Consider the following 26,362-nt stretch of genomic DNA (forward strand, 5'->3'; position numbering starts at 1 on the left):
ATACACCACACACTATACGCCACACACTATACACCACACACTATACACCACACACTATACACCACACACTATACATCACACACTATACACCACACACTATACATCACACACTATACACTATACATCACGCACTGTACACTATACACCACACACTATACACCACACACTATACACCACACACTATACACCACACACTATACACCACACACTATACACCACACACTATACACCACACACTATACACCACACACTATACACCACACACTATACACTATACATCATACACTATACACCACACACTATACACCACACACTATACACCACACACTATACACCACACACTATACACCACACACTATACACCACACACTACAGTCGTGGCCAAAAGTTTTGAGAATTACATAAATATTGAAAATTCTAAAAGTTGCTGCTTAAGTTTTTATAACAGCAATTTGCATATACTCCAGAATGTTATGAAGAGTGATCAGATGAATTGCATAGTCCTTCTTTGCCATGAAAATTAACTTAATCCACAAAAAACCTTTCCACTGCATTTCATTGCTGTCATTAAAGGACCTGCTGAGATCATTTCAGTAATCGTCTTGTTAACTCAGGTGAGAATGTTGACGAGCACAAGGCTGGAGATCATTATGTCAGGCTGATTGGGTTAAAATGGCAGACTTGACATGTTAAAAAGAGGGTGATTGTAACGGTCGCGTACACACACACACACACAGGGGGGAGGGAAGTGACCACTGCGCTCCACCCTTACCCCTGGCCCTGCCTACTTGCCTCGCGAGTCCTAATGACAGGGGACAACTGGAGGGCAATCCCTAACTTGGAATAAGTGCAGGGATGACAGACAGACAAACAACAGGACGTGAACGGATCGAGTCAATACCAGGAAAGCTACAAAGTACAAATGGAGCAAGCAGAGAATTGTCAGGAGAAGCCGGGGTCATAAATACCAGGAGAGCAGCAAAGTACACAAGGAGAAGGCAGAGGATCGTCAGGAATTCAGCAGGAGGTAAGTATGCCAGGAAAGACCAAATCACAGGTGGAACCTAAATAAACAGGCAACCTGTGGCCAGCAGGCTGCCTGTATTTATAGTGGGGAGTGAGGGTCACGTGACCGACATACCAACAAGTCGAGCACCGAGTGATCAGCTCGGCGCTCAAGGCAGACTAGGAGCAGGGAGCCACCCAGCTAGTAAAGCCACCCTGGGAATGAGGTCAAACACAGATCCTCATTCCCAACGCTAAGCAATAGTTCTGCGGGCAATGGGGGACCGAGTGCACCTTCGGAACCCCGTTACAGTGATGCTTGAAATCATTGTTCTTCCATTGTTAACCATGGTGACCTGCAAAGAAACGCGTGCAGCCATCATTGCGTTGCATAAAAATGGCTTCACAGGCAAGGATATTGTGGCTACTAAGATTGCACCTCAATCAACAATTTATAGGATCATCAAGAACATCAAGGAAAGAGGTTAAATTCTTGTTAAGAAGGCTTCAGGGCGTCCAAGAAAGTCCAGCAAGCGCCAGGATCGTCTCCTAAAGAGGATTCAGCTGCGGGATCGGAGTGCCACCAGTGCAGAGCTTGCTCAGGAACGGCAGCAGGCAGGTGTGAGCGCATCTGCACGCACAGTGAGGCGAAGACTTTTGGAAGATGGCCTGGTGTCAAGAAGGGCAGCAAAGAAGCCACTTCTCTCCAAAAAAAACATCAGGGACACATTGATCTTCTGCAGAAAGTATGGTGAATGGACTGCTGAGGACTGGGGCAAAGTCATATTCTCCGATGAAGCCTCTTTCCGATTGTTGGGGGCATCTGGAAAAAGGCTTGTCTGGAGCAGAAAAGGTGAGCGCTACCATCAGTCCTGTGTCATGCCAACAGTAAAGCATCCTGAGACCATTCATGTGTGGGGTTGCTTCTCATCCAAGGGAGTGGGCTCACTCACAATTTTGCCCAAAAACACAGCCATGAATAAAGAATGGCACCAAAACACCCTCCAACAGCAACTTCTTCCAACAATCCAACAACAGTTTGGTGAAGAACAATGCATTTTCCAGCACGATGGAGCACCGTGCCATAAGGCAAAAGTGATAACTAAGTGGCTCGGGGACCAAAACGTTGACATTTTGGGTCCATGGCCTGGAAACTCCCCAGATCTTAATCCCATTGAGAACTTGTGGTCAATCCTCAAGAGGCGGGTGGACAAACAAAAACCCACTAATTCTGACAAACTCCAAGAAGTGTTGATGAAAGAATGGGTTGTATCAGTCAGGAATTGGCCCAGAAGTTGATTGAGAGCATGCCCAGTCGGATTGCAGAGGTCCTGAAAAAGAAGGGCCAACACTGCAAATACTGACTCTGTGCATCAATGTCATGTAATTGTCGATAAAAGCCTTTGAAACGTATGAAGTGCGTGTAATTATATTTCACTACATCACAGAAACAACTGAAACAAAGATCTAAAAGCAGTTTAGCAGCAAACTTTGTGAAAACTAATATTTGTGTCATTCTCAAAACTTTTGGCCACGACTGTACATCACACACTATACACTATACACCACACACTATACACCACACACTATACACCACACACCACACACTATACACCACACACTATATACCACACACTATATACCACACACTATACACCACACACTATACACCACACTATACACCACACACTATACACCACACACTATACACCACACACTATATACCACACACTATACACCACACACTATACACCACACACTATACACCACACACTATACACCACACACTATACACCACACACTATATACCACACACTATATACCACACACTATACACCACACACTATACACCACACTATACACCACACACTATACACCACACACTATATACCACACACTATACACCACACACTATACACCACACACTATACACCACACACTATACACCACACACTATACACCACACTATACACCACACACTATAGACCACACACTATACACCACACACTATACACTATATACCACACACTATACACCACACACTATACACCACACACTATACACCACACACTATACACCACACACTATACACCACACTATACACCACACACTATATACCACACACTATACACCACACACTATACACTATATACCACACACTATACACCACACACTATATACCACACACTATACACCACACACTATATACCACACACTATACACCACACACTATACACCACACACTATACACCACACACTATATACCACACACTATACACCACACACTATACACCACACACTATATACCACACACTATACACCACACACTATACACCACACACTATACACCACACACTGAACACGACACACTATACACCACACACTATACACCACACACTATACACCACACACTATACACCACACACTATACACCACACACTATACACCACACACTATACACCACACACTATACACCACACACTATACACATGGTGTGACACGAACAAAATCATCCCGTTAAATCATACATGTCTACCTCGCTGTGAGTATATATATATAGTTATACACACAGCGCGGTACAGATGTATGATGTCACCGGATGATTTCATACGTTTCACACACACATAAATATATATAGGTCTCGTTTATATCTACATAAACTGCAAACATCATTCAGTATTCCGGTGAAAGGCCCCGTCCATTACATACATCCCCCACGTAATTTGCATGGGACAATAGATTTTATATATATACAGTATATACACTCACCTAAAGAATTATTAGGAACACCTGTTCTATTTCTCATTAATGCAATTATCTAGTCAACCAATCACATGGCAGTTGCTTCGATGCATTTAGGGGGGTGCTCCTGGTCAAGACAATCTCCTGAACTCCAAACTGAATGTCAGAATGGGAAAGAAAGGGGATTTAAGCAATTTTGAGCGTGGCATGGTTGTTGGTGCCAGACGGGCCGGTCTGAGTATTTCACAATCTGCTCAGTTACTGGGATTTTCACGCACAACCATTTCTAGGGTTTACAAAGAATGGTGTGAAAAGGGAAAAACATCCAGTATGCGGCCGTCCTGTGGGCGAACATGCCTTGTGGATGCTAGAGGTCAGAGGAGAATGTGCCGACTGATTCAAGCTGATAGAAGAGCAATGTTGACTGAAATAACCACTCGTTACAACCGAGGTCTGCAGCAAAGCATTTGTGAAGCCACAACACGCACAACCTTGAGGCGGATGGGCTACAACAGCAGAAGACCCCACCGGGTACCACTCATCTCCACTACAAATAGGGAAAAGAGGCTACAATTTGCACGAGCTCACCAACATTGGACTGTTGAAGACTGGAAAAATGGTTTCTTGAACATGACAATGAGTTCACTGCACTGAAATGGCCCCCACAGTCACCAGATCTCAACCCAATAGAGCATCTTTGGGATGTGGTGGAACGGGAGCTTCGTGCCCTGGATGTGCATCCCTCAAATCTCCATCAACTGCAAGATGCTATCCTATCAATATGGGCCAACATTTCTAAAGAATGCTATCAGCACCTTGTGGAATCAATGCCACGTAGAATTAAGGCAGTTCTGAAGGCAAAAGGGGGTCCAACACCGTATTAGTATGGGGGCACTAATAATTCTTTAGGTGAGTGTATATGTATGTGTGTATGTTCAGCGAAAACGAAAAAAACACAACCATCCATTTCAACCAATCTTGGTCTACACATCCCTTGGTACCTGGAAAGAAATCTTGCAGGGTCTCAGCTCTCGAGGACGCACCGTTCCCGAGATATTCCCATAAAATGACCTGCATTATCCAATACAAGCCTGCCCAGACGGTCACATGTCCCTTATCAGCCAATAGCAGCTCGCAGGTCCTACTCCAGGTTGCCATAACAACTGATCACAGGATTTAGCAGTTCGCAGGTCCTGAAATATTCAGTCATATGACGTATGACAGCACAACTACACTGCTACATGCCTGGGGGGCAGGGGCCACTATTAAACGGACGGGCGCTGGGGAGTTCACTGTTAAAGGGGCAGGCACCGTGGAGTTCACTGTTAAAGGGGCCGGCACCATGGAGGTCACTGTTAAAGAGGCGATTACTGTTAAAGGGGCGGCCATTGTGAAAGTCACTGTTAAAGGGGCGGTACCCAAAGTCACTGTTAAAGGGGTGATTACCGTTAAAAGAGCGGCCACTGTGAAACTCACTGTTAAAAAGGCAATCACTGTTAAAGGGGAGGCCACTCTGAAAGTCACTGTTAAAGGGGCGATCACTGTTAAGAGGCGGCCACTGTGAAAGTCACTGTTAAAAGGGCAGCCACCGTGAAAGACACTGTTAAAGGGGCAGCCACTGTTAAAGGGGCGGCCACTGTGAAAGTCACTGTTAAACAGGCGGTCACCGTTAAAGAAGCGGCCACTGTGAAAGTCACTGTTAAAGGGGTGGCCATTGTGAAAGTTACTGTTAAAAGAGCAGTCACTGTTAAAGGGGCGGCCACTGTTAAAGTCACTGTTAAAGGGGCAATCACCGTTAAAGGGGCAGCCATTGTGAAAGTCACTGTTAAAAGAGCAGTCACTGTTAAAGGGGCAGGCACTGTGAAAGTCACTGTTAAAAGGGGGATCACGGTTAAAGGGGCGGTTACTGTGAAAGTCACTGTTAAAGGGGCAGTCACTGTTAAAGGGGCGGCCACTGTTGAAGTCACTGTTAAAGGGGCAGCCACTGTGAAAGTCACTGTTAAAGGGGTGGTCACCATTTAAGGGGTGGCCATTGTGAAATTCACTGGTAAAGGGGCGGTCAACAAAGTCACTGTTAAAGGGGCGGTCACTGTTAAAGTCACTGTTAAAGAGATGGTCACCGTTAAAGGGGCGGCCAATATGAAAGTCACTGTTAAACTGGCGGTCACCATTAAAGGGGCGGCCACTGCTGGTCCTTTTCGTCGGTTGGTCCCAGCAGAGAGCACACATCACAGTGAGTAGCCACCCAACACTACACTTAGCCCCCAGATCACCCTCCATCACCCCAATTAACCCCTTGATCACCCCTTGATCGCCCCTGTCAATCACCTAGTGAAAGGGAAAAAAGTGATCAGTGTAAACTGTCACTTTTTTTTCCACTGGTATTGACTGATAGTTTTAGGATAGTTTAGGCCCCTTGGTTAGGTAGTTAGCGTCGGTTAGCGCCCAGCCCACCGCACCGCAGTCACTGATTCGCTGATTAGCGTATTGCTAATCAGTATTTGTACTGTTATAGTATCTGTAAGTGATCAGAACTGATCACAGTCAGATCTATAATAGTATTAGTGTCACCTTAGTTCGCCCTCCACCCAAAACGCAGTGTTTGCCCTATCAGGCCTGATCGGTCGCCCACACGTGCGTTCACCCACGCCCGCCCCGCCGCAGTGACAAAATTTTTTATTTTTTTTTGATCACTGCACAATCACTTTACAAGCGCTGCGGCGATAAAAAAAAATCAGTTTTGATATTTTTTATCAATCGCAGCGGCTTCCGGTACTTCGCTAGCCTCCCATTTGTAAGACAAGCTTGCTTTTTTTCTTGGGTAGTCTCAGGGAATACCCCCTAAATTTAGTAGTCCAAATGTCAAACAGGGGGTATTCTTCTGAAGAGGCCTACAGGATTCTAACCCAGTCGGATGAGGAATGGGAACCCTCATCTGACGAATCCAGCGGGTCAGAATACGAACCTGTAGAAAGCAGTGGCTCTCTGACCCAAAGTTCGGACGAGGAGGCTGAGGTCCCTGATAGCACCAGGCGTACCCGGCCCCGTGTCGCTAGACCACAGGTTACGCAGGATCCGCTTCAAGAGCAGCAGAGTGGGGCTGTCGCTGCCGGATCACGTGGTGAGGCATACACCAGCAGCGCAGCCCATCCTGGACCTAGTTCCAGCACTGCCGTACAACATGGTGAAGTGGCGAGCACCAGAAGGGCAGTTGAAGCTGGTACGGTGGCACGTGCAGTAGTTACCCCGTCGCAGCCACCCCACAGACAGGCCCGTAGAGCCCCTAAGGTGCTGGCAAACCCTGATTGGCAGCCCCCAACTTCAGCCGCACCAATAGTTCCTCCTTTCACCGCCCAGTCTGGAGTTCGGGTTGAGACAGCTCAGATCGGTTCGGCACTGGAGTTTTTTGAGCTGTTCTTGACTGCAGAGCTTTTGGACTTAGTCGTGGCAGAAACAAACCGATATGCCACAGAATTTATAGCCGCCAACCCAGGAAGCTTTTATGCCCAGTCTTTCCGGTGGAAACCCGTCCAAGTTTCCGAATTTAAAATTTTTCTGGGCCTTCTCCTCAACATGGGCTTAACCAAAAAGCATGAATTGCGGTCATATTGGTCCACGAACCCAATTCATCACATGCCCATGTTCTCTGCTGCCATGTCCAGGACACGATTTGAGACCATCCTGCGTTTCCTGCACTTTAGCGACAACAGCACCTCTCGTCACAGAGGCCACCCAGCTTTTGACCGGCTCCACAAAATTTGGCCCCTCATAGACCACTTCAACACCAAATTTGCAGATTTGTATACCCCTGAGCAAAACATCTGCATAGACGAGTCCCTGATACATTTTACCGGGCGCCTTGGCTTCAAACAATACATCCCAAGCAAGCGCGCCCGGTATGGGGTCAAATTGTATAAGCTCTGTGAAAGGACCACAGGCTATACCCACAAATTTCGGATCTATGAGGGTAAAGATCAGACCCTGGAGCTGGTTGGTTGCCCTGACTACCTGGGGAGCAGTGGGAAGACAGTCTGGGACTTGGTGTCACCCATATTTGGCAAGGGGTACCATCTTTATGTGGACAATTTCTACACAAATGTGCCCCTCTTCAGGCATTTGTTCCTAGAACAGATTGGCTGCTGTGGCACCGTGCGACCTAGTCGCGTGTGCTTCCACCAACGGCTCGTTACCACCCGTCTTGCAAGGGGGGAGAGGGCTGCCTTGTGTAACGAAGAACTGCTCGCGGTGAAATGGAGAGACAAGCGGGACGTTTACATGCTCTCCTCCATTCACGCAGACACGACAATCCAAATTGAACGAGCAACCAGTGTCATTGAAAAGCCCCTCTGTGTCCACGACTATAATTTGCTCATGGGTGGACTTCAATGACCAGATGTTGGCTCCTTATCTACTTTCCCGCAGGACCAGACACTGGTATAAGAAGGTGTCTGTATATTTAATTCAATTGGCTATATATAATAGTTTTGTTCTCTACAGTAAGGCTGGGAGAACAGGATCCTTCCTCAAATTTCAGGAAGAGATCATCGAGAACCTCCTGTATCCAGGAGGTTCTGTGGCCCCATCCACCAGTGTAGTGAGCCGTATACACGAGCGACATTTCTTCAGTGTCATTGCTGGTACCTCAAACCGACCGCCACCCCGAAAAAAATGTTGTGTCTGTAGCAGGAGTGGAATAAGGCGTGACACCCGCTATTTCTGTCCTGACTGCCCTGACCACCCTGCCCTATGCTTTGGGGAGTGTTTCCGGAAGTACCACACACAGGTACACTTAGCATAGGGATTGCATCTCACAGGACAGGCACACAGGGCTATTAGGGCCCTTTCACTCACAGCTGCTGCAAACCTCTCCTTTCACCTGGGACAAAGTGCATAATGTACTTCGCCACATCTTTGGGCGATTTGCGCTTTGCACATTGTCCCATGGGGAAGGAGAGGTTTGTCCTATAAAGGAAAAAATAAATTAAAAAAAATCACCGGTAAGCAAAAAAGTTAACGTTCTGTTCAAAAAGTTAAATAAAGTTTATTTGTGATCGGGGCTATATGTGACAGAACCTAACTTACCTAACTCATAAAGATGTCAACGGTCTGAGTTGTGCCATAACCGTTACCGTCGGGAGTATACCTGAAAGAGGGCATACCCTGTGGAAGAGTAAAGAAAAAGGGCGAGCTGGGAGGGGAACACTGATGACAAGGGGTGAGCAGCTGATAAAAGGCAGGGCGCCCCTCCCACAAATGCAGGCCAATACTCGGCCTTGCTACTTGTGATCGGGGCTATATGTGACAGAACCTAACTTACCTAACTCATAAAAGATGTCAACGGTCTGAGTTGTGCCATAACCGTTACCGTCGGGAGTATACCTGAAAGAGGCCAAAAACCCAGCAAGGAAAGCAAGACACTTTATTAACCATTACAACACCAATGTCTGAAAGGCACATGAAATCTACCCCGTGGGGTTGGGAACATATCGATTAAAACAGGAGGAGCGCCACCGGCCCAATTTGCGAATGATGTGAGCCGGCACTTGATTCTTGGACGCGGCAGATGCCGCCCCAATCCTAAAGGAATGATCTGACACGGAGAGTGGGTCCAAACCTAAATTACCTGCCAGCATACGTACATGTGAGACGAACTGGGAGGTGGACAATGCTTCTGTCCCGCAGGGCAGCAGGGGAGTTTTAGGGCCGAGAGCGCCCAAAGCCCCAGACAACTGCTGAAGTACGTGGACTGGACACCATTTGTGCGCTGTAGGGAAGAATTTAATGCGGGTAGGGGGCCCTGACTGGGAAGTCTTGGTCACGGGTAGGGAGAGGATGAAACCTTCTGAGCTGGGGGCCAACTGCCATCGAGCTAGAAATGGCCTACAGGGTGATGACGAGGAGAACTCTCCTGGCCTCATGAAACCATAAAAGGCCAAATAGATGGCCGCTTTGATAACCAGGCTTTGTAGGGCCCCGAAGGGCCTTAAATCTAGCAAATCGGACATGTCTCTGAATATCTGGCCGGAAATGGGCTGTCTACGGGAGTTAACACCGGGGGTACTATTCTGTAGACCTTTCAACGTGGCCTTGACCACATGACTGGAAAACAAAAATGTTAAATTAGGATGGGAAAGGGATAAATGATGTTGCACCCCTGACAGGTAAGTCCTCACGGTGCCATACGATAGGTGCCTCTGCACATGACAGTATCCAATAAAGGACAGTATGCGGTCGATATGACCGAAAGCGCCTGGCGCGTGTTCTTGCAGGAAGGTACAGTACAGCCGCCAGCCGGTGTTGTACGCTTTGGTGGTATTGGCCGCAAGAGACCTGGAAAACAGCCCATGGGCAACGGCTAGGTACTTGTTTAGTGGAGAATTAGCGAGGCGGGATGAGGAGATGGGGTCCTTGATGAGTCGGCTTCGGGACAGATCTGGGAAAACAGAGAGTAATCATGCTTAGCTAGGGCGTCAACTGCTACCGTCTGATCATCATGTATGAGGGAGCCGTGGACCAAGAAATGGTGCTGGAGGGACAACTGCACCAGAAGCCTAAGGAAGGCCATGGCCGGGTGTGACTTAGTTTTGCCACTCTGGAGGATGGAAATGACGGAGGAACTGCCAGAAGTAAAGACCACGGTACGGCCTGTCCAAAGGCTACCCCAAACGTAAGCCGCTGCTACCATGGTATACAAGTGCCCCACCTCCGCTGATTGACGAACTCCCGTGGCCTCGAGCAACTCCCTTGGCCAGGTCCCGTTTCACGAATGGGGGCCAAAAATTGCAGCGTAACCTGTGTTCACCGCCCCACTGGAAATTAAGATGGGGGAGTTATCTGAGACTGCTGAAATAAACATGGACACGCCATTCCAGTGAGTTAAAAAATGATCCCACATCACTAAATCTGCTAGCGCCTGATTATCCAGAAACACCGGACTGTCCTGACAGGGGGCCTCTGACAGGAGAGGTAGTAACCTTGCTACAAAAGACCTACCTTGAGGGACAACGCGCATGGCAAAATTAAGCATGCCCAATAATGATTGCAGATGTGCTTTCGTAGTGACCCTGCCCACAGTGAAAGTGTGAATAATATCCCGGACCCTGACCAACTTGTCTACAGGTAACCTGGCGGACATGCTTCCTGTATCCAAGACAATGCCCAAAAAGGTAATGACAGTGGCAGGACCATCAACCTTTTTCGGAGAAACGGGAATCCCTAATTGCGCGAAGCATGCTAGGAGACTTTGGAGATTGCCTCGCGGGCCCTGAGGAGACTCAATCAGCAGGAAGTCATCCAGGTAATGTATCACATGTTCGCACTCAAACCTATTTTCGAGGATACAATGTAGGGCTTTTGCCAGTTGATCGAAAATCCAAGGGCTGCTACGGGACCCAAAAGTCAATTTTGTGGCAAAATAATAATACGAATTCCACTTGATCCCATGCCATTGCCAAAGCTCTGGCCTGATCAGGATTAACCTAAACGCATCTGATATGTCTGCTTTAGATAAAATGGCCCCGGGACCTGTCGCTAAGATCAGTGCGATAGCCTGATCAATGGAGGCGTACACCATACTGACCTCCTCTGCAGGTATGAGAGAATTAAGACTAGGCGCGTGTGCGCCATGAGGAGCCGACAAATCGAATATCAGTCTCTCTTTGTTGTTGAACTTACCTGTTACGACCCCTATAGGGCTGACCCTCCACCGCTCGAAAGGGGATGTTGTAAAGGGCCCGATGATGTACCCCTTCACTAATTCCAACTGTAAGAGCCTATCTATGGAAGCAGGGTTCAGTGAAGCGGATTGCAAGTTTCTACACTCGTGAGTATCTTCAGGTAATGCCACTAGGCCTGTGTGAAACCCCGTGGTAAACCCAGACACTAGGAAATCACAAAAGAAAGTATCCTCCTGCCCCTGCAGGTAGAACTTCAGGAGATCCACATTCACAACGCTCAAGTAATGTTTGTCAGATTTTAATGAGCAAGTGACCTTCGGGTGAGCCCGTTAACAGTTAACACAAATGTGCAACAGGCGGCATTGACTATAATTGCATGCAGAATAATTGTAATTGTTGCATATTTGTGACCTGCCCAGGTACTTAATGGGACGGCCAAGTTTGTCCACGGTTGCCTGCTGCTGAGCACCAACCGATGGACCTGGGATAGGAGCAGAAGGATTGGACCTTGGTGTACTAGCTGCATTGTGACACCATTCGCTAGTGTGGTATATGGACTGGCAAGAAGAACATGCCGGAACTTTCAGTCCAGCAAAATGCCTGCAAAAGATCTCTGTGTCGATGTTGGACCAATTTGTGGTGAACTGGAATTGGCTGAGGGCCGCTGCAGCCTTCGCGGAAAAGGAGCAATGGTAGTCGTAGAAGCCGAAGCCCCCATATTTGTATCCAAGCTCCGTGACCCTGAACAAGTAAAGGTCCAATTCTTCCCTCCTATCCGGTCGCACAGAACAAATGATGTCTCGGTACAAACTAAAAGCAAGTACAAATTCTGGTATGGTTAGTTTCCTACTAAGCCTGAGGTCGCGACCCTTCAGGACGACAGAGACATCGCCGCAAGCGATGACTCTATTGTCTGACAGGTCACGAGTGGCGATCAGCAGAGAAGCTAAGTTCACATCCCTCCCATCGAGAATGTCCTTTTTAATGTTGGCCGGGATAAAATGGGCTGGCGTGACATTGGGTACTGAAACAAAGTTACCTGCAGTACTAGCCACTGGGGTAGTCACAACCGGTAACAGTGCAGCAGGTGAAGCCAAACCACAGACCCTTGACTCCACTGACTCCAATCTAGATTGTACGCTAGACATGGAGGACGTGAGACTATTGAGCATGACATGAAGCTGCGTCAAGGAGGTCTGCACCGTGGACATAGAAACATCTTGGTGACTTGGTTCTGCGGGGGTGGACACCAGTAACCGATACAACTTAGCCTTGCGGGCTGCAGCTGGGAAGGGAATGCCTCTCTTAGTTAACTCTGACATGAGTTTAGGCACAGTCCAATTGCGCAGAGAAGGAATACTCCCAGAATCGGATGCCCTTGAACCAAAATCTTCCCCAGACGGATCCACTACATCCGAGACGTGTGACATGATCAGACTGATAAAACAAGCAAATTTATGGAACGTCACTATCACAATCTAGAGAGCTGCTGACTACCCCGTGGAACACAGAAACCACCACGGACACTGCAGAAACCATCATGCAAAGAAAAAAGACACCGATTCTGGTGGACCCAACCAGCTGCAGCAAAGTGGGAAGCGGAAAACGTGTAAAGTCTAACTGGCGGCCCTTACCACAAATGAACGGTACACGGGGTGAGTAGGACAAAACAGGTTACAATCGTAGTGGAACCAGAGCACCTGAAGAATCGAAAATAAATACCCTTTTTTTTTTTCTCATTTAAAGCCACTCCAACTGACACAGAGATAGCCTCTGCCGTTGACTCCTGTCCACGCTTGTTTTGCATCTTTAAGCCTGGGTTCCTCCGTCACCCATGTAACGGTAACCACTGGGACGCTGAGCATTATTTGGTGAAGTAACTGATATCAGGCGCCTGACAAAGGGGCCCATGACAAATGGCGGGTAATGAATGCTACCACTCTAGCAACCAGACACAGCTATTCCCCCGGATATCTAGAAAGTGAAATCAACTGAAGCCTTTCCTAAAACATCCTGCAGAAAAGCTACTAAGAGGCACCCCCCCCTACCTAACTAGCAGCACGGCGGCCCGTGCCAGACCTTTCCTCCCCACCCCCCCCTACACATGGCCACAACCTATACATCCCATGCATTGTATAATAGCTACAGACATTTTAACAAACCAGCTTACCATGCCTCCGTTCCGCATGCCGCTGCCTCCCCTTTTATCCCCTGAAAAAACACCCCTAACCTGCCCCATGCCACGAGATATGATGCCAAAATTAGTCGGACGGAGTCTCGCTGACTCCTGCTACCTGCGTGCAAGTCACGTGGGAGCGGGGCGTGCTGCCAGACCACCGTTCCGGTGTGGGGATGTCCCTTCCTCACCTTGAAGGGACCGACCCCACCGACCGGACTGGAGAAGTGCTGCTGTGACATTACAGCCTCCCTTACCTGGGACTCGAGCCGTGCGACCGGCCGCTGCTGCTTCTGTGACACGGAGTCAGCTGACCGGAAGACCGCTGAAAGCTTCTGCTGACGTCGATCTGCCGGCTGAAGATTCGGATCGCTTGAAGCAGGGACACGAACACTGCTGCTGCTGAACACTGCTGCTGCTGTCCGTGCACTGATGACAGGGGGTGAGCAGCTAATAAAAGGCAGGGCCCCTCCCACAAATGCAGGCCAATACTCGGCCTTGCTACATGTTCCGTTCAAATGTTATTATAAAGTTAATAAATTTATTGCGTTGCGGCCTGGTTTTTTCTTTTTTGCTTTGTTTTTTTTACCTTCTAGGTGGACCAACCGATCAACAAGCTGCAGCACTGATGTGCATTCTGACAGAAGCATTGCGCTGCTGTCAGATTCCACAAAAGTCGGTGTAAGCGGCGCTGCAAGACGAGATTTCTCCTCTGCAGTAAAAGATACGTTTGCCGAGGCTTTTGAGCTGAGGGGGAGGTGGTGTTCATATACTTTGGCAAACACTTTGTATATAAAAAAAATAAAAAAATCCTGGCAATGATTTATTCATCCACATCGATTGATGTGAATGGAGAAATCTGGTTTGCCAGGGCATACGGGCTAAGTGACCCCATTTTGGAAAGAAGACACCCCAAGGTATTCCGTGAGGGGCATGGAGAGTTCCTAGAATTTTTTATTTTTTGTCACAAGTTAGCGGAAAATTATGATTTTTTTTTATTTTTTTCTTTTCTTACAAAGTCTCATATTCCACTAACTTGTGACAAAAAATAAAAACTTCTATGAACTCACTATGCCCATCACGAAATACCTTGGGGTGTCTTCTTTCCAAAATGGGGTCACTTGTGGGGTAGTTATACTGCCCTGGCATTTTAGGGGCCCTAATGCGTGAGAAGTAGTTTGAAATCAAAATGTGTAAAAAATGCCCTGTGAAATCCTAAAGGTGCTCTTTGGAATGTGGGCCCCTTTGCCCACCTAGGCTGCAAAAAAGTGTCACACATGTGGTATCGCCGTACTCAGGAGAAGTTGGGCAATGTGTTTTGGGGTGTCATTTTACATATACCCATGCTGGGTGAGATAAATATCTGTGTCAAATGCCAACTTTGTATAAAAAAAATGGGAAAAGTTGTCTTTTGCCGAGATATTTCTCTCACCCAGCATGGGTATATGTAAAAAGACACCCCAAAACACATTGCCCAGCTTCTCCTGAGTACGGCGATACCACATGTGTGACACTTTTTTGCAGCCTAGGTGGGCAAATGGGCCCACATTCCAAAGAGCACCTTTAGGATTTCACAGGGCATTTTTTACACATTTTGATTTCAAACTACTTCTCACGCATTAGGGCCCCTAAAATGCCAGGGCAGTATAACTACCCCACAAGTGACCCCATTTGGAAAGAAGACACCCCAAGGTATTTCGTGATGGGCATAGTGAGTTCATGGAAGTTTTTATTTTTTGTCACAAGTTAGTGGAATATGAGACTTTGTAAGAATAAAAAAAAAAAAAAAAAATCATCAATTTCCGCTAACTTGTGACAAAAAATAAAAAGTTTTATGAACTCACTATGCCCATCAGCGAAAACCTTAGGGTGTCTACTTTCCGAAATGGGGTCATTTGTGGGGTGTTTGTACTGTCTGGGCATTGTAGAACCTCAGGAAACATGACAGGTGCTCAGAAAGTCAGAGCTGCTTTAAAAAGCGGAAATTCATTTTTGAATTTTACCCAAACAAAAAAGCATTTTTGTTTTTACCCAAACATTTTTTTTTTATCAAAGACATGTAGAACAATAAATTTAGAGAAAAATTTATATATAGATGTCGTTTAAAAAAAAATAATTTACAACTGAAAGTGAAAAATGGATTTTTTTTGCAAAAATTTCGGTAAATTTCGATTAATAACAAAAAAAGTAAAAATGTCAGCAGCAATGAAATACCACCCCCTCTCATTTTCAATCTGTGCTGTGATGTCAGCCGTTTAACCCCTTCCATGCCGTAATTGTAAAATTGGGTCATTTTTGGGTGGTTTCTATTATGTAAGCCTCACAAAGTGACTTCAGACCTGAACTGGTCCTGAAAAAGTGGGTTATAGAAATTTTCAGAAAAATTTCAAGATTTGCTTCTAAACTTCTAAGCCTTCTAACATCCCCAAAAAATAAAATGGCATTCCCAAAATGATCCAAACATAAAGTAGACATATGTGGAATGTAAATTAATAACTATTTTTGGAGGTATTACTATGTATTATAGAAGTAGAGAAATTAAAACTTGGGAATCTGCTAATTTTTCCAGATTTTTTGTAAATTTGGTATTTGTTTAGATTAAGTACAATATGTGACGAAAAAACAATCTCAGAATGGCCTGCATAAGTAAAAGCGTTTTAAAGTTATTCACACATAAATTGACACTTGTCAGATTTGCAAAAAATGGCCTGGTCCTTAAGGTGAAATGTGGCCATGTCCTTAAGGGGTAAAACGTGGTCGTCGACTTGTCACATGTGTTAAATTCCTCCGAGATCCATGCCTCATTAATTTTTAGAAATGTGAGGTAGTCCACACTGTCGTGAGCAAGGGGAGTGCGCTTATCGGTCACGATCCCCCCTGCTGTGCTGAACGTCCTTTCGGACAGGACACTGGACGAAGGGCAAGCCAAGAGTTCCATGGCAAATTGTGCCAGCTCTAGCCTCAGGTCAAGCCTGCACATCCAGTAGTCCATGGGTTCCTCGCTTCTCAGAGTGTCCACATAGGGCGTTAACCTGATGTAGTCGGACACCTGTCGGTCTAGGTGTACCCTAAGGCTGGATCCGGAGGGCGGCTGTTGATGGGTTGGCTGCAAGAATAATCTCATATCTGAAGTGACCGACACATCTTCAAACCGCCCTCTTCTTGCAGGTGCTGTAGGATTGGTACCTGCAACTGTTTCTCTGTGAGTGGGAATTCCTCTGCCAGCGCCCACATAAGCAGAATGCAGCATTTCTCGAAGCAAGGCCTGGAAGTGCTGCATTCTGACAGCCCTCTGTAATGCTGGTAACATGTCCACCATTTTGTGTTTGTACCGGAGGTCTAAGTACGTTGCCACCCAGTACTGCTCCTTGCCCTTTATGATTTTTATACGGGGGTCCCTCTTCGAACACTGGAGCATGAAGGCCCCCATTTGCACTAAACTGGAAGCGGTGGAGTGGCCTGGCTCCTGCTCATTGTCCAGGATAATGTCATCCTTGGTCTCCTCCCCACAGCCACGGACAACACCAGGGATCCCAGAAAAGTTTAAAGCTTGCTCTTCTTGCTCCTCCTCTGCCCTGGCACCATCCTCCTCTGACTCCTCTTCAGACTCCTGCTGACTTGTCTCAGATAGAGTAGCCCTCCCTGGGAATTCATCCAGCATTGCAACTTCCTCATCTTCCTGCTCCTGCTCCTGCTCCTCGATGGCTTGATCAATGACACGACGCAATGCACACTCCAGAAAGAAGGCGTAAGGTACAATGTCACTGATGGCACCCTGGCTGTGACTGACCAGTTTGGTGATCTCATGAAATGGCTGCAGAAGTCTGCATGCGTTGTGCATGAGCAGCCACTGGCTTTGGTGAAAAAAAAAAACAAGCTCCTCAGAACCTGTCCTGCCGCAGAGTTCGTACAGGTAGTCACTAACGGTACATTGCTGCTGGAGCAGCCTATCAAGCATATACAAGGTGGAGTTCCAGCGCGTCGGGCAGTCACAAATCAGATGTCTGATGGGCAGGTGGTGTCGCCGCTAAACCTCAGCAAGGCGAGCCATGGCCGTGTAAGATCTTTTAAAATGTGCAGAGATTTTCCTGGCCTGCCGCAAGACGTCCTGGACACCGGGGTATTTGGCAACGAATCACTGCACGACTAAGTTCAGGATGTGTGCAATTAACGGCACATGTGTCATTTTGCCCTATTTCAGCGTGCTGAGCAGATTGGGACCGTTGTCGCACACCACTTTACCAACTGTCAAATTGAGCGGAGTTAGCCACTGATTGGCCTGTGACCGCAGAGCTGAAAGGAGTGCAGGACTGGTGTGGCTCTTGGCTTCCAGGCATAACAGCCGCAGCACAGCATGGCAATGTCTCACCTGGCATGTCAAATAGGTTCTGGGGAGCTTGGGAGGCGCAGCGGAAGAGGCGGTAGCAGTGGAAAAGGAAGAGTCAACCAAGGAGGAGACGGAGGAGGGAGTAGGAGGAGGAGTGGCAGTAACACCAAATCCACACGGGTGCCACGGGTTACATGCTTGACGGCCTTCAGAAGGCTTACCCAGTGGGCAGTAAAAGTTATGTACCGTCCCTGCCCGTGTTTACTAGACCACGTGTCAGTTGTCAGATGTATCTTGGCATCAACACTGTGTGCCAGAGATACAGTCACTTGCTGTTAAAACGTGGCCATATAGCTCTGGGATTCCATTCTGGGAGACATATTTCCTTCCAGGGACCTTCCATTGCGGTATGCCAATGGCCACAAATTTTCTAAAGGCCTCTGAGTACACCAGTTTATATGGAAGTAGTTGGCGGGCTAGCAGTTCCGACAAGCCAGCGGTCAGCCGTTGGGCAAGAGGGTTATCTAGCGTCATCATCTTTTTACGCTCAAACATTTGGGCCACGGAAGCCTGCCTTTTGCCAGATGAACGCGACGACAGCACGGTGGAAGGTGGAGTGGAGGACAAATGGGAGGAGAGAGGAGAAGGAGAAGAGGCAGGACATGGAGCGCCGGGAGTGTGGCTTAGCGGGTTCTGACGGCATTGCGCCCACTGGGCTCGATGATTGGAGGCCAGGTGCCTTCTTAAGGCCGTCATCCCTAGGTGAGTGTTGGGCTTACCGCGACTTATGCATTGACAGCACAGGCTGCAGATGGCAACACCATTGTCAGCAACTGACATGTTAAAAAAAGTCCACACTGCGGAGCCATGTGCCGGCGTCCTGGGAGCGCAAGATGTGACCATTAATGGTGGATGGCTCATTCCAGATACATTAGCAGTCTGCTTTTTGCCTCCTGTGCACTGTAAGTTGCTGCTTCTCCTCCTTCTCCTGCCTATCTGCTGCTCCGTCTCTCCCTCTGAACTCCCCTCCTCTTCCTCTCTTGTGGGCACCCACATGACATCCATGGACACGTTATCCTAGTCACCTTCACCACCACTGACATTCGAGATCTCGGAGTAGGCAGCAACAGTGGGGAACACCCTCCTTAAGCTGATCTGGGTGGCGACCGTTAATACCTCCTCTTCCTGATCCAATGCCAAGAATGGCTGCGCATCGGTAAGGTCTTGTAATAGATGGGAAAATAATTCCTCTGACTCGAGCGGAGGGGAAATGGTGGTGGTGTCTTTGCGGGTGCACACAACAGAGAGTGAAGAGGGTGAAGATAGAGAGGATGAGGAGGGGGCAGAAGCGGAAGGCTGAGTGAGTCACTCAACCAACTCTGGTGCGTCCTTTGATGTAATCGCACGCACCTTCTGTAACTTCCCACTTAGGCTACGGCCTGGTGCACCTGCCTGACTCTTACCACCCCTGCGAAAATGGCCTGCCTCTTCCTCTGCCTGTCATTTTCAAAATGACCCAGTGACAAAGGTTTCTATGGAAAAGCAGTATTTGTGGAAGAAGGTATATAACACCTCTGCTTCAATCAGTTTTTTTTGGGGGGGCAACTGGTAAATCACACCAGTAGAAATTATTTGCTCCAATAGCGTTTGTCCCTCTGTGTGGCTGTGGTATCGCAGCAGAACCGCACACAACTGCTGCACAATACAAATCCACTATAATATGTTCTCTATGTTAGAAAGTATATTATAGGTATATTACACCCCTCAGTAAGTCACACCTATCGATAGCACACCTGTACCAGTTCTTAAAAATACTTTTGTGGCCCTATTAGCTTGCGTTTGGTGTCTCTAACAGTCTGTCCCTGCTCCACACAGCAACCTCTCCCTACACTGGCAAAAGACTGAATGTAAAATGACAGCCAGATCTGGTTTATTTATAAGGTAGGGGGTGTGTCCATGTGCTGAAACATCTCAATTGGCTGTCCTGTACCACCTGATGGATGTGTCATGGGTCAAAGTTTAAAAAAAGGGGGTCAGTCAGCACATCCCAATGGGCAGGTGCACGCTGCCATGGCTAGAATCATAAAGGAAAAAAGAAGTATGCAGCAGCACTCTGCAAACAGAAATAAAGTACAGTAATGCCATAGTTTTAGAAAACATTCTGGTGCTAATACTACGCTTATTTTGCAAATTAGAGACTCTTGGCAAATACATTTAGTAAAAAATTAATTGAGCCCATCTGCCAAACGTTAATGCAATCTCTTATCAGACGGGTTCCTAACACTAAATACTACCTGCTATATGCCATAATGGCCACCATAAAATTCATGCTGGATCCACTTTGCTTTTTACCATCTTTGGTGCCATAACGGCCTCCATTAAGTCCAGGGATGCAGTTACCAACATGCATGCCGAGCCCACTCTACACCTCTCCTGGTGCCAAATGGCTTCCAATACATACAAGGAGAGCAGGCTACAGCTTTACACTTACTCTAAATAAAGGCAGCCTATGGGGCAGACAGGCTAGTCAGGAGTCAAAGACCAGATAAGAGATCGCCTTGACGTTTGGCAGACGGGCTCAAATAATTTTGTACAAAATGTATTTGCCAAGAGTCTCTAATTTGCAAAATAAGCGCAGCATTTAGACCAGAATGTTTTCTATAATTATGGCATTACTGTACTTTATTTTTTTTTTGCACAGTGCTGCTGCATAGTTCTTATTTCGTTTATGGGTCAAAGTTCTTCACAATGTAAAAGAATATGACGCCGGCGGACAACCGCCGGGCGAACCGCAAGACTATCTCTACTGGTCATATGATGCTTCTCTTGTGAAAATCCTTGCACCACTGACATCACATCCCTTACCAGATCTCTTGTCTGGTCCGTGGACAGAGAGACGTCACTCTGCAGCCCAGGACGGGAGAGGTGCTGTGGGCTGGGCCAGAACTATTAGGCACAAGTAGCCAGAAAGTGGCCATTTAAGTAATTAAGGTGGGTTTGTGGGGCCCACTGGGCCCTTGAAGACATATTTACCAATGCCCATCATTTTTTACAGTATTTACAGCTACAATTGTACAGATTTGCTGTGCTGATCACAATCTGTACTTCCTTGCCTATCCTGAGGGCTCTCTTGTTTGTTTATAATGTATACATACTGCTCATGAGATCAGTGTAGAGCAAACCATGAAGATTCTCTAAGCTCCATAGCAGAGTAACAATCCCGATCATGTAAGCAATTGGGGACCAGGGCCCATGTGCTTTAGGCAGTTCCGACCAACATCTGCCATTGTGCATGGTTATCCTAGGATTTCATGGAGCTGCTCCAAAGTCTATTCACAATGTGCTTTACACAACTTCGGCAGATGCTTGGCATTGTGCATGCAAACCTTTGCTTTTATGCTGCAGCTTGAGCATTAAAACCCATTATATGTAGCTCCCGATGCATTTATATTTATAGTTTTTATTGTCTTTTTTTTTACCCTTTGAACTGTACTTTATTTTAGAAGAGAAGGACATCACCGGGATTCTAGAGTTCCTGTATATTATATGTTTATTCTAATTTATTTTTGGTCTAATGTGTTATGATTTTAATGTTTTGTATTTCCGTTCATGTTTCTCCTTTCTGCTTTGGAATACTCAATTGTCCTTATGAGGTTTGAATGTCTTTATTCTACAGATTTCAACAAAATCTAGTGGCAGCCACTGAACTATTGAAAAGAGGGGTACATCACAAGCAGGGAGGTGCAGTCACTGAGAGAAAGCCCAAAAATCCAGCTAATCCTTATCACAGGTGAAAACCAAATGAGAAAATCCGGATGAACTGAAGATATATTTCTTATTTTGAACTCAGTCTATCTGTGTTGTCGATACCGCAGTCTGTGGTCATCATGGACGTCTTAACAGAGGTGGAGAATGTACAGAAGGTTTAATTACAGATGCCTTCCTCAGATTGCTTCTAAATTTGGAAAGGAACTTTTTGAAAATACCCTTTTTATTCCACTGTGGAACTGAACCTCAGTGGGAAAGGAATATTATGGAAGACCAATAAGTCTGGGCTGCACCTCAATCAACTTTGGATCTCCATGAGCATTATTTCTTTCCCTGCAGCTAAATTTGTATAAAAGCCTACAGGTTACATGGAGATACTCTGACAAACAGAAGACAAATAATGGCTGACATTTATAATACTCACTGGAGCCAAGAAAATCACATTCACAAGATAATCATCTACTGTACCTACTATGGAAAGCAGTTTGCTGCGGTCATCACCCACTGGCGGGAGATCAGGCTCCCTCCACACCTATGGTCGCCATAATACTGCACGCTGACCTGCCAGGGCCATCTTCCATCCAGAGCGTCTGTGCCCCCGACTATCCTGCTGGAGAATACTGGAGAGCCGCACACCGGCGGGGATGAGGTTGTGGTAGTGGAAGCTGAAGGGTAAACTGTGGAAGGAAATAAATCATGTTTAGTGTTCCACTTCATTATTTCTTTTTTTGCTACTGATATAAATGTCCTATATTCTAAAAAAAATATATATAAAAAATAACTCTATAGACAGATAGAAAAAACTGGTCCATGGAGTGTGTTCAATGCTTTGGTGTGAATTTTAACAAAAAGATCTATGAAGTGGGTCATTGTGTGGGGAAATATTTTAGAAGAACCTAGATGAAACCCCCTTAAAGACATCAAGAACAAATACAAGAAAATCAAACAAAAAATCCAAAGACAACAACCAAGAAGAAGTCACTCACCGACAAACAACATTACCAGTAACACGAGTAACATTCCCATGGCTTGGCTCTACAATAAGGAGCTTGTGTCCTTGGTGTAGGCTGAGAACCTCCTAAGAAATCAAGTCCTATGGCCATGTGCTGCATATATGTATATTTCTATGACCACTCCTTCCAGTTCAGCAACTAGACCGGATTTATTTGCATTTACAGATGACATACATCACATGTTAGTCCTGATAGACAACTTCTCAACCATCCCTTAAGGGCCCTGCCATTTTTCACCTCAAGGACCAGGCCATTTTGAGCTAATCTGACATGTGTCACTTTATGTAACATAGTAACATAGTAACATAGTAACATAGTAACATAGTAACATAGTACATAAGGCCGAAAAAAGACATTTGTCCATCCAGTTCGGCCTGTTATCCTGCAAGTTGATCCAGAGGAAGGCAAAAAAACCCTGTGAGGTAGAAGCCAATTTTCCTCACTTTAGGGGATTAAAAATTCCTTCCCGACTCCAATCAGGCATCAGAATAACTCCCTGGATCAACGACCCCTCTCTAGTAGCTATAGCCTGTAATATTATTACACTCCAGAAATACATCCCGGCCCCTCCTGAATTCCTTTATTGTACTCAGCATCACCACCTCCTCAGGCAGAGAGCTCCATAGTCTCACTGCTCTTACAGTATAGAGTCCATAGTCTCACTGCTCTTACAGTATAGAGTCCATAGTCTCACTGCTCTTACAGTAAAGAGTCCATAGTCTCACTGCTCTTACAGTAAAGAGTCCATAGTCTCACTGCTCTTACAGTAAAGAGTCCATAGTCTTACTGCTCTTACAGTAAAGAGTCCATAGTCTCACTGCTCTTACAGTAAAGAGTCCATAGTCTCACTGCTCTTACCGTAAAGAGTCCATAGTCTCACTGCTCTTACCGTAAAGAGTCCATAGTCTCACTGCTCTTACAGTATAGAGTCCATAGTCTCACTGCTCTTACAGTATAGAGTCCATAGTCTCACTGCTCTTACAGTATAGAGTCCATAGTCTCACTGCTCTTACAGTAAAGAGCTCCATAGTCTCACTGATCTTACAGTAAAGAGTCCATAGTCTCACTGCTCTTACAGTAAAGAGTCCATAGTCTCACTGCTCTTACAGTATAGAGTCCATAGTCTCACTGCTCTTACAGTAAAGAGTCCATAGTCTCACTGCTCTTACAGTAAAGAGTCCATAGTCTCACTGCTCTTACAGTAAAGAGTCCATAGTCTCACTGCTCTTACAGTAAAGAGGTCATAGTCTCACTGCTCTTACAGTAAAGAGTCCATAGTCTCACTGCTCTTACAGTACAGAGTCCATAGTCTCACTGCTCTTACAGTAAAGAGTCCATAGTCTCACTGATCTTACAGTAAAGAGTCCATAGTCTCACTGCTCTTACAGTAAAGAGTCCATAGTCTCACTGCTCTTACAGTATAGAGTCCATAGTCTCACTGCTCTTACAGTAAAGAGCTCCATAGTCTCACTGATCTTACAGTAAAGAGTCCATAGTCTCACTGCTCTTACAGTAAAGAGTCCATAGTCTCACTGCTCTTACAGTAAAGAGTCCATAGTCTCACTGCTCTTACAGTAAAGAGTCCATAGTCTCACTGCTCTTACAGTAAAGAGTCCATAGTCTCACTGCTCTTACAGTACAGAGTCCATAGTCTCACTGCTCTTACAGTAAAGAGTCCATAGTCTCACTGCTCTTACAGTAAAGAGTCCATAGTCTCACTGCTCTTACAGTAAAGAGGTCATAGTCTCACTGCTCTTACAGTATAGAGTCCATAGTCTCACTGCTCTTACAGTAAAGAGTCCATAGTCTCACTGCTCTTACAGTAAAGAGTCCATAGTCTCACTGCTCTTACAGTAAAGAGTCCATAGTCTCACTGCTCTTACAGTACAGAGTCCATAGTCTCACTGCTCTTACAGTAAAGAGTCCATAGTCTCACAGCTCTTACAGTATAGAGTCCATAGTCTCACTGCTCTTACCGTAAAGAGTCCTCTTCTATGTTTGTGTACAAACCTTCTTTCCTCCAAACGCAGAGGATGTCCCCTCGTCACAGTCACAGTCCTGGGGATAAATAGATGATGGGATAGATCTTTGTACTGACCCCTGATATATTTATACATAGTAATTAGATCTCCCCTCAGTCGTCTTTTTTCTAACGTGAATAACCCTAATTTTGATAATCTTTCAGGGTACTGTAGTTGCCCCATTCCAGTTATTACTTTAGTTGCCCTCCTCTGGACCCTCGCCAGCTCTGCTATGTCTGCCTTGTTCACAGGAGCCCAGAACTGTACACAGTCCTCCATGTGTGGTCTGACTAGCGATTTGTAAAGTGGTAGGACTATGTTCTCATCACCGCCATCTATGCCCCTTCTGATGCAACCCATTATCTTATTGGCCTTGGCAGCAGCTGCCTGACACTGGTTTTTGCAGCTTAGTTTGCTGTTTATTAAAATTCCTAGGTCCTTTTCCATGTCAGTGTTACCGAGTGTTTTACCATTTAGTATGTACGGGTGACTTGCATTATTTCTTCCCATTTGCATAACCTTACATTTGTCAGTGTTAAACCTCATCTGCCACTTCTCTGCCCAAGCCTCCAATCTATCCCGATTCCTCTGTAGTAGTATACTGTCCACTGTAGTATATATACAATATACTGTCCTCTGTAGTATATATATACAGTATACTGTCCTCTGTAGTATATGTACAGTATCCTGTCCTCTGTAGTATATATACAGTATACTGTCCTCTGTAGTATATATATACAGTATACTGTCCTCTGTAGTATATATATACAGTATACTGTCCTCTGTAGTGTATATACCGTATACTGTCCTCTGTAGTATATATACAGTATACTGTCCTCTGTAGTATATATACCGTATACTGTCCTCTGTAGTATATATACAGTATACTGTCCTCTGTAGTATATATACAGTATACTGTCCTCTGTAGTATATATACTGTATACTGTCCTCTGTAGTATATGTACAGTATACTGTCCTCTGTAGTGTATATACCGTATACTGTCCTCTGTAGTATATATACAGTATACTGTCCTCTGTAGTATATATACCATATACTGTCCTCTGTAGTATATATACAGTATACTGTCCTCTGTAGTGTATGTACAGTATACTGTCCTCTGTAGTATATATACCGTATACTGTCCTCTGTAGTATATATACCGTATACTGTCCTCTGTAGTATATGTACAGTATACTGTCCTCTGTAGTATATATACCGTATACTGTCCTCTGTAGTATATATACAGTATACTGTCCTCTGTAGTATATATACAGTATACTGTCCTCTGTAGTATATATACCGTATACTGTCCTCTGTAGTATATATACCGTATACTGTCCTCTGTAGTATATATACAGTATACTGTCCTCTGTAGTGTATATACCGTATACTGTCCTCTGTAGTATATATACCGTATACTGTCCTCTGTAGTATATAAACAGTATACTGTCCTCTGTAGTATATATACAGTATACTGTCCTCTGTAGTATATATACAGTATACTGTCCTCTGTAGTATATATACAGTATACTGTCCTCTGTAGTATATATACAGTATACTGTCCTCTGTAGTATATATATACAGTATACTGTCCTCTGTAGTGTATATACAGTATACTGTCCTCTGTAGTATA

General features: G+C 45.8%; 1 protein-coding gene across 1 annotated transcript in view; it reads right to left on the reverse strand.

The window, feature by feature from the left end:
* The window catches only part of LOC121007941 (transmembrane protease serine 9-like), a 57,655-nt gene extending 34,935 nt beyond the window's left edge, over positions 1-22,720 (reverse strand). Inside the window, exons 1-2 of the mRNA XM_040440209.1 lie at positions 22,681-22,720; positions 22,167-22,371 (exon numbers count right to left, since the gene is read on the reverse strand). Coding sequence (XP_040296143.1) covers positions 22,167-22,371; positions 22,681-22,720 — 245 coding nt within the window. The remainder of the gene's footprint in view (positions 1-22,166; positions 22,372-22,680) is intronic.
* Between the last annotated feature and the right edge of the window lie 3,642 nt (positions 22,721-26,362).

Source organism: Bufo bufo, chromosome 7, assembly GCF_905171765.1.
Source record: "Bufo bufo chromosome 7, aBufBuf1.1, whole genome shotgun sequence".
NCBI lineage: Eukaryota > Metazoa > Chordata > Amphibia > Anura > Bufonidae > Bufo > Bufo bufo.